We start from the raw sequence: 18,247 nt of genomic DNA on the forward strand, positions 1-18,247 counted from the left end.
ATAGAATTTATGCTGCAGTGACTTCACAGAAATCAATATCCAGGGCCATCATGTAATCCAAGAGCAATGGGAATGAAGCAAGAGAGATATTTCTGAAAAGGCAACTTATTCTGAACAGAGGAGGCTCAAACTTGAAAATGCCTGTTTGGTATAGTAGGGAGATGGTAGATTTGACAGGCGGCAATTCAGTAGAGGAACTAAAATAAGCAGAGACACAAAACACCAGAGCAAAGACTCAAAAGTAGGAAAATAAGGCAAGAAGGTTAATAACTGGTCTAACCACACAGTTCAGGTAGTCGATAAATGGGAGATAAGTACTGGAGAGGATGGTTGGAAGCAGACCGTGAAGGTCTGAGAATGCTAAAATAGAGGGTTTGCACTTTTATTAGCTTGTGAAATCCTGATTTACCTTTGTTCTAAGCAGTGGTTCTCAAAGTGTGGTCTAGGGAACCCTAGTGGCTTCCTGGAGACTCTCAGACTGCCCGAGGTCTACAGTGTTTGCATGATTAGACCAAGACAGCCATGGCCACTTTCACCATCTCACATGCGTAGACTGGAGTTTTCTGTGATGTGCGACATCACAAAGATTGAATGCAGAAGAAAATACAAGAATCCATGTGTCTACTCTTGAGCCAGATACTAAAGAAATTTATAAAAACATAAAGACTGACAGAACCTAAGAATGCACTAACAGTTACCAAAGGGAAAGGGACTGGGGGTGGTGGGTGGGAAGGGAGGGAGCAGGGGAATAAGGGGCATTACGATTAGCACACATAACGTGGGGTGCGGTGCCTGGGGAAGGCAGTAGAGCACAGAGAGGACAAGTAGTGACTCTATGGCATCGTACTACGCTGATGGACAGTGACTGTAATGGGGTGTGTGGTGGGGACTTGGTAAGGGGGGGAATCTAGTAACCACAATGTTGCTCATGTGATTGTATATTAATGATACCATAATAAAAAAAAAGAAAAAAAGCATAAAGACTGACACTTTTCTCAATAGCCATGTATTTGTTTTGGAGAATATAGTTATTTTCCATAAAAATACATTATTTATATTAACATGTTATGGTTTGTTATATTTATTTGACAATAAGTTAATGTTTTTTAAAGTTCTCAGTTTTTATTTCTAGTACTATATATATGTATAAGTGTGTAAATATATATATTTACATATTATATATAATTTATATGCAATATATATATACACATATAAACACAGACATATATATGTATATACACACACACACGCATATAGATCAGAACATATAACCCGCCTAAACAAAAGCTCTTCGGAGTCTTCACTAATTTTTAAGAGCTGAAAGAAATCCTGAAACCAGGTCCAGAACCATTTGCTCTAATATCCTCCTCGCTATACAGACTCACCCGTGACCTCTAGTGGATACATCCAGCAATTTCATAAACTTAGGAAATCTGACTGAGTTGCCAAAATAAAAGAACACCATTTCAATCCTTCCTGAGACTTGGTTCGAGCCCTTCTATCAGAGGCACCAAACCCGGTCCCAGCGACAATGCCCAGGGCCAGGGTCTCCCAAGATATGCCCAGACTGCTTGCTTCAGAGCCCCCTGTAAGGCAGCTTCTGGGGAGATTCTCGCACCTCCCCGGACCGTCCAGTCACCTCTCGTGGTACATGCCACCTGCGTGCTGTCCAGGCCCACGTCGCTGTTAACCATCTCTACCATTTAGAAACTTGTCTTCCTATATTTATGGTGTGCATAGGCATTTACAAAGAGGCATGGAAAGCAGTGGTTAAAACCCCCACGGGGTCAGACGTCCCCACTCAGCTGGAATTCCAGTTACCACTGACCCAGGTGCTTCTCCACTAGAGGTACCCTGTTGTCCTGCCAAACTTGAGAACCTTGAAGTTTATGGGGCTCGTCCAGGGACAAAGAATTACCTATGGTCCCCACGGAGACCTTAATTCATGAGATAGCGCACTGCCCTCAAGGGACAAGAAAGGGTGGTTCAAACCTGAGCTTCTAAGACTTTAATGTTAAAAGGAATCACAGAGACTGCAGAGCCCAGAATATGTACAAACTGTCAAATTGTGTGAACCATTTCCACCAGGTAGCTCTGCACCCCACTTCCATTTTCCCTTCCTGCCCTTCCTAGAGGGTTAGAGTCCTGGGAAGCATTCTTTGTAAGAACAATTTATAAAAGACACAACAGCATCCTACTGACCATGGCTCAGAGTGCCAGGGGGCACCAACTCACCTTGCATGTGAGCGTGGTTTGGATCGTTAATTCTTTACTGCGCCAATCAGAACTTTTAATCTCATTTTTTGCTGTTTTGGAATGACAATAAAACTTCTGTGTTTAAAGTAATTGTTAAGCAATGAAGCAAAACTGAAGGAACAAAACAGCAGCAGACTCACAGACTCCAAGAAGGGACTAGTGGTTACCAAAGGGGATGGGTGAGGGAGGGTGGGTGGGGAGGGAGAGAGAAGGGAATGGAGGGGCATTATGATTGGCGCACATGGTGTGTGGGGGATCACGGGGAAGGCAGTTGTAGCACAGAGAAGGGAAATAGGGACTCTGTGGCATCTCACTACACTGATGGACAGTGACTGCAAAGGGGTATGGGGGGGACTCGATAATATGGGTGATGTAGTAATCACATTGTTTTTTCATGTGAAACCTTCATAAGCGTGTGTATCAATAATACCTTAATAAAAATAGATAAATAAATAAAGCGTTAAGCCATTTTATTGAGGTGTGACTAAAGTTGTGCATATTCAATGTATACACAACTTGATGAGTTAGGAGACAAGAACATATCCATGAACCCATCACTACAATCTATGCCATAAATAAACCCATCACATCCAAAGGTTTCCTTCTGCCCTATTATTATTTTTAATAAGAAAAGTTAACACAAGATCTGCCCTCTTAGCTAATTAAGTATGCAATACAATAGTGTTAACCATAGGCTCTATGCTGTACAGTAGATCTCTAGGACTTACTCGGCTTGTGTAACTGAAACTTTGTTCCCTCTGAGTACAACCACGCCTGCTTCCCCTCCCTCCAGCCCCTGGCAGTCACCATTCTACTCTCTGCTTCCATGAGTGTGACTATTTTAGATTCCTTATGTCAACAGTGGCATCATGTAATATTTGTCCTTCTGTGTCCAACTTTTTTCACTTAGCATAATGTCTTCCAGATTCATTCATGATGTCACAAATGACACCCTTCTTTTTCAAGACTGAATGATATTCCACCATATGTATATACCACATTTTCTTTACCCAATCATCTGTCCATGCACATTTAGGGTGCTTCCACATCTATGCTCTTATGAATAATACTGCAGTGAACCAGATGGCCTCACTGGTGAATTTTACCAAACACTTAAAATAGACTAAATACCAATCCTTCTTAAACTCTTCCAAAAAATAAGAGGGTACATTTTCAAACTCATTGTATGGGGCCAGTATTAGCCTGACATCAAAGCCAGAGAAAGATACTGCAAGAAAGGAAAAGCACAGGTTAGTATCCCTGGTGAACATGGGTAGGAAAATCCTCATGAAAAAATAAACAAATAAAATTCAATAGCACATGAAAAAAGATCATTACCAAGCAGGGTTTATCCATGGGATGAAAGAATAGTTCAATATATATCGATCATTCACTGTGATATAATGACATTAGCAGAGTTCAGGATAACAATCACTTGATCATCTCAACAAGTGCAGCGAAAGCATTGACAAAATTCAACACTCTTGGGATAAAACCTCTTAACAGATTAAGTATAGAAGGAACTTATGCCAACATAATACACTCTATATATGACAAGCCAACAGCTAACATCATACTTAATGGTAAAACACTGAAAACTTTTCTTCAAAGATTTGGAACAAAGCAAGGATGCCCACTCTTGTCACTTCCTTTCAACATGGTACTAGAAGTGCTGCCCAGAGCAAGTAGGCAAGAAAAAGAAATAGAAGGCATCCAAGTTGGAGAGAGAGAAGAAAAATTATCTCTGTTTGCAGATGATCTTATATGTAGAAAACCCTAAAAAGAACGCTAAGAACTAATAAGTGAATTTTAAGGAAAGTTTAAGAATACAAAATCCAACATACAAAAATCAGTTCCTTTTCTATACACTAACTGTATGAAAAGGAAATTAAATAAACTGCTTTTGAACAATGGAATATTATGACTTTCAGCAGAATAGCATACCAGTCACATGGAAAAGCATACAATTCTTCTCTCCAGATGGCATAGCCTTGCTCCAGAACCTCAGGACTTTGCACTGCAAATCTTCCACTGAGTCTTGTCACAAATTCCACACATTTTTTTTCTGTCATTGATACCTCTAACATCATAGGGTCTGTCAGATCACATGGGCCCTGGGATGCTTGCATCACAGCCCTTTCCTTATCTAGGCCCCATTCAGAGCTCTCAGATGGTCATAGAACCTAATAAGGGCCAAAGTAGTATTCTTCCTCATGGAATATGCCAAAAATGTGAACACAGACTTAAGGGACCTGTGGGACACCATCAGGTGGGCCAACATATGGGCTGTGGAAGTTCCAGAAGACAAAGAGAAAGAAAAGGGGGAAAAGAAATCATTTGAAGAAATAATGGCCAGAAACTTCTCCAGTTTGATGAAAGACATGAACAAAAACATACAAGAAGCTCAACCACCTCCCAGTAAAGTGAACTAAAAAAGACTCACACTGACATACATTCTGATCAAATGGTCAAAACCAAATATAAGGAGAGAATATTGAAAGCAGCAAAGGGAAGCAATTCATCATATACAAGGGATCCTTGATAAAATGATGAGCAAATTTCCCATCAGAAACTTTGGAGGCCAGAAGGCAGTGGTCTGATATACTCAAAGTGCTAAGAGAGAAAAAAACAAACAAACCTGTCAGCCAAAAATCTTATATCTGGAAAAACTATCCTTCTAAAGTGAGGAAGATTAAAACATTCCTAGATAAAAGAAAGCTGAGGGAGCTTGCTGCCACAGACCTGCCCTACTATGAGGAGCCCTGAAAGTTGAAATGAAAGGGCAATAGCTAGTAACTCAAAGCTATAAGAAAAAAAAGTTTCAGTAAAGGTAAATAAATGATATACTACATTACAATAAAGCTAGTATCATTGCTTATAGCTCCATTTTTGTTTTCTACATGATTTAAGAGAAGAATGCATTATAAAAATCAATTATTAGCTTTTGTTTTAGGACACATAATGTATCAGGATGTCCTTTGGTGACATTAAGAACTGAATGGAGTGAGAAGAAACTGTAAAAGAACAAATTGGTGTCTGTTATTGAAGTTAAACTGGTATAAATTCAAATTAGAGTATTATAACTTCAGAATGTTAAATGTAATCCCCATGGTAACCACAAAGAAAATAGTTACAGAATATCACAAAAGGAAATGAAAATGGAATTAAAATATTTCACTACAAAAATATCAACTAAACACAAAAGACAACAGTAATGTAGAAAATGAGGGACAAAAAAGCTATAAGGCATATAGAAAACAAAGAGCAAATAACAGAAGCAAGAACTTATCAGTAATTACTCTCGATGTAAATGTATTAAACTCTCCAATCAAAAGAGATTGGAAGAATAGATAAAAAGTATGATATGTTGAACGCCAACTACATGCTGTCCACAAGAGAGTCATTTTAGCTCCAGAGGCAAAATAGGTTGAAAGTGAAAAGATAGAAAAAGATATTTTATGCAAATAGTAACCAAAGGAGAGAAGGAGAGTCTAACTAATATTAAATAAAATAGACTTTAAAACCAAAAATGGTATAAAAGAAGGATATATGAGTTTCAACAGAGCAAGAAGATACAATAATTAGAAACAGTTATGTACCTAATAATAGATCACCAATATATAGGAAACATAAATTAACAGAATTAAAGGAAGAGATAGAGATCTCTATAATAGTTGGGGATTTTGATACTCTACTCTCAATAATGGATAGAACAACAAACAGAAGATAAGTAAGGAAATAGAAAACTTCAGACAATAAAGCAACCAGATCTAACAGACAGCATAGAACACTCTATCCACAATAGAATACATATTTTTCTCTAGTTCATCTGGGACATTTTCTGGCAAGGACAATGTGTTAGGCAACAAATTAAGTCTTAATAGGTTTTAAAAGACAGTTGTCATATAGAGTATGTTCTCTCACCACAAAAAGATGAAGTTTGATATCAGTAACAGAAGTAAAACTGGAAAATACACAGATTTGTGGAAATTGAACAACACATTCTTAAGCAACCAATAGATCAAAAAAGAAATCACAAGAGAAATTAGAAAATATTTAGAGGTAAATGAAAATGAAACTACAATACACCAAAACTTACAGGACAGTGAAAATATATTTATTGCTATAAGCATTAACATTAAAAAAGAAGAAAGATCTCAAATTAACAACTTAACTTTACAACTTAAAGCACTAGGAAAAAAAAACTAAAACCAAAGCTAGCTAGAAAGGAAATAATAAAGATGAGGGGAGATGAATAAATAGATAATAGAAAAAAGGGAGAAAAATCAATAAAACCAAAGTTGATTCTTTGAAAATACCAACAGAATGGAAAACCTTTATCTAGATTGACTAAGAAAAAGAAAGAGAAGACTCAAATTACTAAAATCCGAATGAAAATGGAGACACCACTACCAATTCTACAGAAATAAGCAGGGTTATAGGAGAGTGCTGTGAACAACTGCATGCCAACAAATTGGATGAAATGGACAAATTCCTAGGAACACAAAACCCATCAAGACTGAGTCACAGTGCAGAATATGTAATTAGACCAAAACTAGTAGGGAGACTGTATCAGTCATCAAAACATCCCGAAAAAGAAAGACCCTGGACCTGACGGCTTCCCTTGTGAACTCCACCATGCATTTAAATAACTAACCCAAATCCTTCCCAAACTTTTCCCAAAAATGAGGAGAGAACACTTCCTGGCTTCTAGCTCCTCATTCTTTGAGGCCAGCGTTGCTTGGATACCAAAGCCAGACAACGACACGACAAGAAAACTACAGATCAATACAGTCTACACCGTGGAGGAAAATATTTGAAATCATATGTCTAATAAGGAGCTAATATCCAGGTTATACAGAGAACTCCTAAAACTCAACAAAAAGTAGTTTAATTTAAAAATGTGCAAAGGACTTGAATAGACATGTATCCAAAGAAGAAATACAAATGGCCTGTATGCACATGCAAAAATGCTCAAAACTGCAAATCATTAGGGAGATGCAAATCAAAACCACAGGGAGTTACCACCTGACAGCCATTAGTATGGCTATTATAAAATAAGTGAAAAATAACAACAAATAACATTTATGTGAAGACCCTGGATCCCTACTGCATGGTGAGTGGGGTTGTAGAATGGTGCTCCCACTATGGAGCCAGTGTAGTGGTTCCTCTGTTCCTCTGGTAGAAAAACTAAACACAAAACTACCATGTGACCTGCAATTCTGCTTCTGAGTACACTCAAAAGAAACGGAAGCAGGGTTCAAAGAGATGTTCGTACTCCCATGTCCATAACTGCATTATTCACAATAGCTAGTGTCCACTGACAGACAGATAAGCAAAACGTGGCATGTACCTAAAATGGAATACTTCTAATCTTAAAAGGGGAAGGATTCTCTGACGTATACCACAACATGTGAACCTTGAATAGGGAGTTACTATTTAATGGGCGCAGTGACTCAGTTTTGCAAGATGGAAAGAATTCTGGAGAATGGACGGTAGTAATGACTGCACAAAATAGAAATACGAATACCACTAAACCACGTATTTAAAAATGGTTAAGGTGGTAAATATTCTGTAAGCAGGGCCCCAGAACATGCCTTCCACTTGCTGCCATACTTTCAAATTTTCTGTAATTAAGATGAGAAAATGTAGCTGATTTGGGGACGCCAAAGACTTCCTACTATCCCAAACATATTCACAAACAATAGCTCATTTCATATCATGATTTTTATGTTAGGAGGGTAAGCAGGGCGACCTTTCTTCTGCCCACTTTACAGTTTACCACATTGAGACTGCAGCTTGGTTGCGAGGCCCCACGGCAAGGAGAGGACGCGAGGCCAGACCCCCAGGTCTCCCTGACACGGACACGGGGTGCGAAACTGGGGGACAGACCCATCCTTGCTTTGTTTCTGTAGAGCAAAAGTGGAAGAACACAGGGGTGATGTGCTCCCTCCCAGAGCGGTGTTTTTACTCATAGTAAATACTAAATAGCTCTATTTATGTAACAAATAGTAACTGCCAATGAATGCGGCAGACACAAATTACACACATAAAGTTTTAGAGCTGAAAAGCACCGTAGAAGTCATTTATTTCAAGTCCCTTATCTCACAGCTGAGGAAACAACCCTAAAGATTAATGTTACACTGTTTGTTAATATCCGAGCCTGATCTAGAAATTGGGGGTGCCCCCACGACTTTGCTCCTATTCCCAGTTGCTCTGTTCATAGCATAAAGATTCTCCAAAAAATAAATGCGTTAAAAACAACATCTTTTCTGTTCCTGAAACTAAGGAGTATCTTATATTGCTGAGAATGTCCTCGGACTGAAGAGGTGACAAGAGCACGTATGTTTTTGCACGACGGAGGCGCAGACATGACTGATACGGGCACAGACACCGGTGTGAACTCAGCGATGGGTTGCCTATTGCTTTGAAAGCCGCGGCTGCTCGACCCCTTCAGAAAATTGCAGAGGGATGTTAGTGTGACATTTTTTCTTTATCTTACTGAGGAATAGTTAAGAGTGGCCAGTAGATGCCACTGTTGTCAGTTATAAATAAATTTCTGTGTTTCAAATAAACGAGATGAGTCATGACAGAAAAAAAAGGGGTAAGTAAAGCATAACAAAATTAATCACGTTATCTTTTAAAAAATAACTGACAGAAATCATGCAAAACTGGGTCTTATTATTTATCTTTAAACAAAACAATCAGACACTTGTCAACTGAAAGACATGAACTAAATTATTAAGAAAAAAATAAACAAGGGAAACAGTCTTCTATGTTTGAAAATAATGGGTATGTTTAAAAATTAGACATTATAAGTAATAAACAACACTGACTGATGCCTATATGTAATAACAAAGATAAACCCTACCCTATGAGAGTGACATGAAGGAAGAGCAAAATAAAAAATCAAGTCTGTCCCTTTTTTGTTATTTTTGTGGCATCATAAAACAATTTTGTACTTATCAAAGCTGTATTCAATTGTGAATGCATGGTTACTGAAATATGTATTATCCTGTTACTACCTTTTATATCCATCAACATTTGTAGGTGTTATTAATTCTTTTAAAAATAATTTAAAACATGTAAACTAAAGCAGCTCTCCATAACTTACTGAGAAAAGATACGCACGGTGGCTACGGGTGACTTCTAGGCTGGCCTCTCCAGTTCCACGGCCTGACTGAGCTCCCCGGGGCACCTGTATCTCTGGACACATTCTCTGGGTGCCTCTTCATCTTTCTGTTTTAAACATCAACCCCACCAGATATCTGCAAATTACAGTCCATATAGATTTTTTCATATATGTTCATGTGAAATTCAATTCCAAAGTACTTTTATTCATAATAAAATACAAAACCTATACTATATAGTCAACATGCTGATAGTTGCTGTGAGGTACTCACAATACAATAAACATAGTTTCTGTCCGTAAGTGAAGAATACGGTAGAATGAAAAAGTCTTGTGTCTAGACAGCTTTGCACCATTGTGCAGAGTTCCTGCCATTCCCCAAGATGATGGGGTGGAATGGTGATGCTTCGTAGGGGTGCTGGTTAGATAAGAATGTTCAGTGTCTCTCGATATCTGGCACAGAACAGGAGCTAAACAAGTGCTAGTTTTTATTCAAAAGTCTTGGAGAGCAGGTAGGATGAGTGGCCAAGACCTTAATCACATACAGTGTAGAAAATAATCAGTGGCATGGGAAAGGGACAGAGTACATGAGAACTTCAAAATAAAATATCCCAGACAGAATGGCCCGGGAGTTATTTACGGAGGTCACATTGAGCTAATATTTGAGAGAAATTCAAGCATTTAAGGTATAGAATACTGAGAGATAATTTTATTTAAGGTAGAGAAAGAGTGCGCTATGCAAGGAGGAGAATGATTTGGGCTTGGCACTCACCCCCATCATCATTCTGATCACCAGCATACCCGAAATAAATTGTGTTTCAAAGCTGTTTAGAAATTAAGTGATGAAATTTCTTCATTCATAACCTTATCATGGTTATGGAAGATAATATCTTTTTTCTTAACAAATACATACTAAATTATAACAGATTAAAAGGTCATAAGATAGTCAACCTACTCAAATAATTACTAAAAATAAATAATATGGGTATATGCTTGCCTCTGTGTGTGTGTGTGTGTGTGTGTGTGTGTGAGTGTGTATGTACATATAAAGAGAAATGATATAGCAATTATGGTAAAATGTTAAAAATTAGTGATTCTGGCTAAAGCTCCCATATGGTAGCTATTTGTACTATTCCTGCAATTTCTTGTAAGTTTTAAATTATGTCAGCATTTTTAGATGAAGTTTAAAAATATGAAGGTGAATTAAGGACATTCAGATAAATGAAAGTGGAGTTTGCACCAGCAGGCTCACACTCTAAGAAACCACAGTATCTCCTCTGGCTTTCAAATCACAGAGAGATGGGTACGCTTTCTGGCTGAAGAGAAGGAACCCCGGACAGAAAAAGGAGAGGGGACGACAATCTGGGGGGATAGTCCTGGAGAATTCAGAGTGGGAGCAAATCGAGGGCAGAGGTTGGGGGAGTAGCAGGGAAATCTTTTCTCCTTGAAAAGTAGGAAAAATAGATAAAATAAATGTAGAGAGCACTTGTCTTCACTGATAAGCATGGAAGATCATGTGCTACATATTAATATTGCAACTACTTTATGATGCAAAGCATGCTTTTCGATAAGTGATTCTCAAATGCATTAAGGCACATTCACATAAAACTGCCTCACTCCCTTTTATGTTTGTCTCTTTTCTGTTTTTTTTTCCAGGAGTTGGGGGGTGGGGTGAGAGAATGAGAAAATAGGGGGAGAGGAAGGGCAACGTGAATAGAAAATGAACAGTAACTCTCAGAAAAAGAAACCTAGTGGCAAAAAATAAATGAAAGCCTCCCCCCAATCGAGTCATCAGATAAACATAGACTCAAATAGTGCAACGCCGTGCTGTACCCCAGCAGAAAAACAAAATCACGTGCTATTCAGGATGTGGATGCACTAATATTTACACATTGCCAGCAGCCACGGACTTGCTCTCACTGGTCTGGAGAGCACGCTGGCAGTCTGGAGGGAAGCTGAGGATGGATGCGTGGAACACGGTTCACAAGGATCTGCTCCCCCGCCCCCCCCGTGGGGGCGATTGGAGGGCTCCCGGGCCCGCGTGTCGGGCCATCCCGCCCTGAAGAGTGTATTTCCCTATCCCACTGATCAGGATTTAGTCATGTGATCTGATTTGGCCAATTGCATATGAGCAGACTTGGGTACCCCTTGCACGAGCAGAAGCTTTTAAAAGCGTTCCAAGTTTTTGCCAACCTCTTGCTTATATTCTCTCTGCCACGCGATGGGTACACACCCGGAGGTGCTGTTTCTATCCCAACTGCAACAACGTCAGAACTGTCTTAGAATTTCTGAAGAGACTTTCGAGTTACAGACTTTTTGAGGGAAGAGTTCTTTTTTTTACATGTAAGGACAAGGAAAACAGATCGCTAATGTATCACACAAATATGTTTATTATTTAATGTTTGTAAAGTATAAGATTCTAATTATGAAAGAAAACATTTCTAGCAACTGCTACACATTTTGGATTAATGTTTGTAATTGACTTAAGGCACATAGTGCAAAATACTTTGTTTCTGATACAGAGATCCCTAAATGCCCCTCTAAACACATTGGCACAAAATTGCTGTAGTCCACTGTATGGTACAATACAACCCTAATAAATGTTTGGGGGGGGGGGGAAACTCTGTGGGTCGAACTAGTACACTATTATTTACTGGCAAAAATCTATTAGTAGGATAAGTTTTTTGGTTTACAGAGTAGGTTACCATAAAAATACACTGTTTTGTCTATGATTCTTTTAAAAATTGTATTATATAACACAAAATTAAATTATTCACCTAAAAAAATCTCTTAATACCTGAGAATTTTCCCATGAATACTTCATTTTTATGTTATCTTTTATGTCTTGGCTTTGAGAAACCTCAGATATAAAATAACGAGCATCTCTAATGAAAATTTTGCATATGTAAACATAATTTTATGTTTACCAAAACAAGATCTTCAGAACATCAGAACTTCTCACTTCTATATTTGATTAATAAAATACAGTACATAACTTTGAGAAAATAGGTTTTTTAAGAATATATATATATATATGAGTTACAAAGACATAATAGAATATAAACATTATAAAAACAATGTATTGCTCTTATAAGTGCATCAAATTAGAGGTAGGTGTTTTAAGTCAAATTCTACTATATCATATCTTCTGTATTATACCCACAGAATTTCAAATTTAGCCCAAGCATATATTTCAATTAAAAATTGTACCACATTTTAGGATGACTTTTTTTTATTTGAAGCACCATAATCCATAATTAAAAATTCAAGGAAATATAAGACAAGGCATCTAAGCCGTATCAGTAGCAAGTATAGTGTCTATGTGCTTTTTTGATGTGATTATCAATTCACTATTTACCTGCCAGACACATTAATGTTTATAGTGGTTTTAAGTAAGCTCATTTTGCTAAGTTTTACTTGCTTCATTTTAAGAAATAGATAAACATTTCATGGTCCAATAGGGCACCGAGTAGAGATCTGCATGTGTTCACAGGTGTAGTATAATTGTGGTCCAGTCCAAGCTGTTAACGGCAACATTATCTTAGTGTAATTCATCAAAGGTCCCTACGTACCCTGTAAAGTCATACATCTGTTAAGTTTATTTCAAAGGCGTTGATAAAAGTGAGTGGTGATTTGACTTCGTGATGAGCACCATGGGAAAAAGTCACAGGCATTTTGCACATGAAAATGTCTGGAAAGGGCCATGAAATGAGCACCAGGTGTTTGAAGGTTGCAGAGAACATCTCCTCTTTGGGACACACTTCCCACCTCTGCATGTTCAAATGACTTGGATTGGAAGGCCAGTAGTCATGTGGGGAACGCACTTCCCACAGAACCCTCCACATCTGCCGTGGACTTTGGTTCCATCCTGAAAACAGGAAAAGGCAGAAATATGGGAGAATCTGATACACGCTGGTAGCTTTGCACAAGGCAGAAAAAGCAAATGCTTTGAATCATGTGGCTGAATCATTAGCCTAGGTTTCCTGTAACAATTACATTTGAGGTCAAAGATCACTCCACTTCAGGATTAGCTGAAATGGGTGGCCACAGGACTTAGATAGCCTGAGGTTCAATTACTACTTGAATGATTATAATCTACACTTTGATTTAGAAAATTCAGCTCAACACAAATACTCATCATCAAGGTATCTATTGGCTTCAGTGAGATTGTTAAAACCTCTCCTGAATTGCTATCCAATATTTACATGATTTTATATAAGGTCTCAGAGATGAAATGAAAGACACACAAACTTGATCTTAACTGTATACAAGTCATATTCTACCCCATGAATCTCAAACATCTCATGGAAGCATTAGAATCAGAGCCTGAAGAAAAGCATAGAAGGTGATAAAATGGGGGAAGGGCGGGGAGGGGGTGGAATGGACCAAAAGCAATAATTAGAAAAGGATGAACAAAGGAGATTCCTTTTGTTAGAAAAGCAGAGCCGTTCACTGAGGAATGGCTGGGCAGAGGCGGTGGAAGGGCGGTCAGGCCCGGACAGAAGCCCTCTCTGGATCGCTTTACATCTTTAGGTTGCCAAGTCCAAAGACTGTGAAGACATTTTGATGGGATGAAGCAAAAATAGTTTGAACTCCTGTAGTTCCTGGAGAAGATAAGGTGTCTTTTTTGTGTGTGGTTGTTTGTTTTGGTTTGGTTTTTAATCTAAGGAGGGGAGCAGAGAGAGAGAGAAACTGGATTCCTGGAACATTGTGGGGTGAAAAATGTTTTGAAATCAGGGACTTTTGAAATTGTCTTCTCTTTCAAAAGCTTTTTTTAACTCTCAAGAATCTGAGTAAACATAGAAAAAGGGAATGGCAGCAGAAATTTCAATTTATATACATTCTTATTCCCAAATAGATTAAGTGAAAAACTTAATCTTGCTTAAATTTACTGGCAAATAAAAGCGTTTGCATTTCCGTAAGTATATTTGGCTTTTACAAGCTAGTTTTACACCAGTTATCAGATTCCAGGATATATTTTCATGTGCAAAATATGGGCTGAGGTAGAAATGCTCGGTTTTATTTTTTTAATCATTACACAAAGAATTATTTTTTAGAATAAAACTTAAGTACAACCAAAAGCAATAACTGTGCTAAATATTCATATCTACTGGTGACTTAGCCAGAGTCCATTCTTTACATTTTACCAAAAGATGTATTTCACTGAGCTCTCTGCATATATACCTGCTCAGATATACTTTCAGTAATTACTGTATTCCCATTCTTCTACCAAAAGGGATTAGACCAAATATGCCAAATAGGTATTTTAAAACGGCTCTTTGTTTTAAAAGTCTACTGCTTCCCTATATTACAGAAATAATAAAAAATTAAATTCTTTTAATTATTAATTAAAATACAGTTTCACAGTCTTCAGAAATAGAATAATTAAAAGCTGATGGGTATCAAAATACTGCATTTCATTTACAAATAATATTCATATAAATAGGAGTGTTACAGAGGTCACTTTCATTGCAAGAAGGAAAAAAGACATGAGAAGAGGCAGCGCCGCTGCTGGCGCCGACACACATGCAGTTAGGCGAGAGCACGTGCACGGGCCCCGGTTCACTGGAGTCACGCTGGGATGGGACTGCCAGTACCAGGGGCCGCCTCATGAAGGGCGTGTGCTGGGCCACGGGAGGCAGCAAGCTTACAAGCCTCTACTTCAGAAATACACATGCTACAGTAAAGCCAAGCGACTATGTCATCTAGACAAAGGTAGACAGGGAAATAGGCAAACAGCCATAAAAAATAGTCCTAATCCTTGAAGAAGCTAGTAAAGGTTTCTGTGAAATGACAATGGCTCTAACACCACCCTCATCACTAAATCAAAGCATGAGGTAAATAAACTGAAAATTTACCCCTCATTTTGAAATATTAAAACCTACAAACCTTTCCTAATGAACATATTGCTGAAAGTACAGCCCCTTTGGGAAGAACCTGCATTTCCAGTCATTAGCCCCAAACCTGGGCAGGTCAAATCTGGCATCGATAGTTCACATTCAGGTATCTCCATGAATTTGCATGAATATAAAACCTACCTATGCACATTAATAAAATGAGTCCAATTGCACAATTTCATAAATTAACATTATACCCCATTATATGTGACACACCTCATTATACGCCCCAACGCACTAGTCATTAACTTCATATAATGTGCATCTCAGGTGGAGGACCCTTGAAGCTAGTTCCCAGCAGAGAACTGTTTCCGCCAGGCTTTGGGCCCAGCAGGACTTACCTGTGATCTGCGTATGACGGCAGAGGCGTGACTCCCCTGCGCCAGCCACTTTGCTCTGCCGGATATCTTCATCCCAGTCCCAGCCAGATTAATGCTGAACTGCCCCTGGGTTGTAAACAAAAGCAAAATAAAAACAGACGCGATTCATAAAATATTTAAGAACGCTCTTGGCTAGAAACACCTGAATTTGAATTATATAAGAAATTGATCCAACTGCTTTTCAAAGGTCTTCCTTTATAAAATGAAAAAATAGTGAACCTTACTCTAAAGAAAATGAACCAGCTAAAGGTTTTACAAATTGATTACAAATAAGTCTTCTAATTAAAAGAGACATCTGAATTAATGTCACGTCATGTTATTTGTGCAAAAGCAATCATCGGACTCTAAGGCATGACAACTGGAGCTGATATTCCTGTAGCGGCAGGCAGTTCCCGATGGGAGCGCTCACTGGGACTAATGCCCGACGACTGTAACATTTCCCATTTCAGTTGTTGACCCCTTGTTGCTAACTTCCTGGATAAGTTACACCTGTGCAATGTATCTTCTAGAATCTTCTGTTACTGTACCCTTCCCTTGTGTAGTAAGAATATTGCTTCATAACCCACCACACACACCCACTGAACACACTATTATTGTTCCAAATATTACATCTTTTTAAAGACCCAGACATCATGTGCGTATATCATGCCCTATGATTTACACACATGGTGTGTGTGCCACTTAGTGGCTTTATGATCTAATTCTTTTTAAGACACAAGAACTGTTTTCATGCCAGAATATTTCAGACTATTTTTGTTAAAAATGAAACTTTAAATATCTGCTAGTTGAGAAAATGTGTGACTGAAATGGGAAAAATTTGTGCCGCATTTATATGATCTTACAGAACATAATAAGCATTTGAAAGGACAAGTACTTATTGCTAATTAAGCTACTGACAATGTTCGATATCTGCATAGACTCAGAGCAATGTTAAGGCATTCTGAGATCACATCACAATAAGCCCTAGGCTAAGACTTGAGCATGAATCTTGAGCAAGCCTGATAAAACTTTAGGGGGTTATAACATGTGAAGGAAAATATTATCTTACCATGAAAGCAGAGGCTAAATAGACTTCAAATATATTTATGATATGAAATTTTATATCAGTTATATATCAACTTAGTTTGTTAGATTTCTTAACAATCGTATATATTTCTTATTTAAAATCAAAATGGAGATTTAAATATATTTATGATTCAATGGTAATATAGGGAGAATTTTCCCCATTCCAGAAATAATTTCCTTTAGATAAATTCCAAAGCAAGTTTCTTATTCTATACCTCATTTGGTTTTGAAATTTGGAATATGGCCTGGATGTTTGCCACATTGCTGTATTCCCAGAGCCAGAGGAGGGCTAGGAACTCAGTATGTCTGGAGGGATGAATTAAGTGTAGCCTTGAACTTTAGCACTTTGAAGGTACGTAAATACACAGCTGAGCCCTTCATGCTCTGTGATAATGAATGACACCAACACGAAACAGTATTTTACATTGGCAAGTACTTGAATGAAAAGAACTAATTCTAAGGATACACTCTACTGTTTAATACTTTGTCAAATCTGCTGCACTAGATATTTGCATCCCACATTAATTCATAATAGGCTTCTCACCAAATACAACTCCTTAAAACTGGAAATGTATTCTCTGATGTCAGTTTCCCAGGGCCAGCCACTTCCTAAGAGGCCCTCCTGAGCCATACAATGTTTTCACAACATAAGATTCTACTCTTCTGTTCTTTACCTCCCTGTTCAAGGTTGCTTGGAAACCATACAAATGTGTATACACTGGAAATGAAAGGAAAAATCTGACTGCTACTCTGTGACTTAGGTGGCCTAACACACTCAGCTGGGTCTAGAAATATCTATTGCTCCATTTCTCCAGACTAATTTTCAGGAGCTTTACTTAGGCCCTTAGTCCTCATTAAAAAGCAGTATAATACAATCTGAAAGAAATAGTGAAACAATTCCTCTGAAATTTGGGGTGATATGATAGAGGTAAAAATACATTTGACTCATTCAAAGTTAACTGAGTAGTAGATGTTGTGTCAAGTGTCTGTGGGAGAACAGAGACGGGTCTCGCTCTGAACCCAGCAAGTGAAGAACAGACTGGTGGCTGTGGGGCGGGGCAGGGGATGGGGCGGGTGAGGGTGGTCAGGAGATGCAGACCTCCAGTTAGAGGTAATTGCGGGATGCGATTTGCCGTTTGTGGACTACAGCTAACAATACTGTGTTGTATATTTGAATGTTGCTAAGAAAGTAGATCTTAGAAGTTCAGATCACAGAAATAAAGGTTCTTGCAACTATGTGAAGTGATGAGTGTTAAAACTGCAGTGACAGTTCTGCAATGCATACGAGTAGCAGACTACCATGGCGTACGCTTAGGAGTATTATGTGGTACACCTAATACAATGTTAAATGACAATTATATTTCAATAAAACTGGGGAAAAATAAATACATCTTGTAAGTGAAATAGCGTATATACATAAATAAATGTAAGGCAGTGTAGACAATTACACGTGCCATGAAAACAGAACTGGCAACTCCTATGGGACTTCAGAAGTAGTGAATTATTGAATAAATAATTAC

At 38.1% G+C, this 18,247-nt stretch overlaps 1 protein-coding gene across 3 annotated transcripts in view; it reads right to left on the minus strand.

Annotated features, from left to right (window-relative positions):
• Positions 1-11,752: 11,752 nt before the first annotated feature.
• The window catches only part of ADAMTS20 (ADAM metallopeptidase with thrombospondin type 1 motif 20), a 118,530-nt gene continuing 112,035 nt past the window's right edge, over positions 11,753-18,247 (minus strand). For all 3 annotated transcript variants that reach the window (XM_057491408.1, XM_036889509.2, XM_036889513.2), the window contains 2 exons: positions 15,624-15,728; positions 11,753-13,253 (listed from right to left, as the gene is read on the minus strand). In XM_057491408.1, coding sequence (XP_057347391.1) covers positions 13,164-13,253; positions 15,624-15,728 — 195 coding nt within the window. In that variant the 3' untranslated portion in view covers positions 11,753-13,163. The remainder of the gene's footprint in view (positions 13,254-15,623; positions 15,729-18,247) is intronic.

Source organism: Manis pentadactyla, chromosome 14 (genome assembly GCF_030020395.1).
Source record: "Manis pentadactyla isolate mManPen7 chromosome 14, mManPen7.hap1, whole genome shotgun sequence".
Classification (NCBI taxonomy): Eukaryota; Metazoa; Chordata; class Mammalia; order Pholidota; family Manidae; genus Manis; species Manis pentadactyla.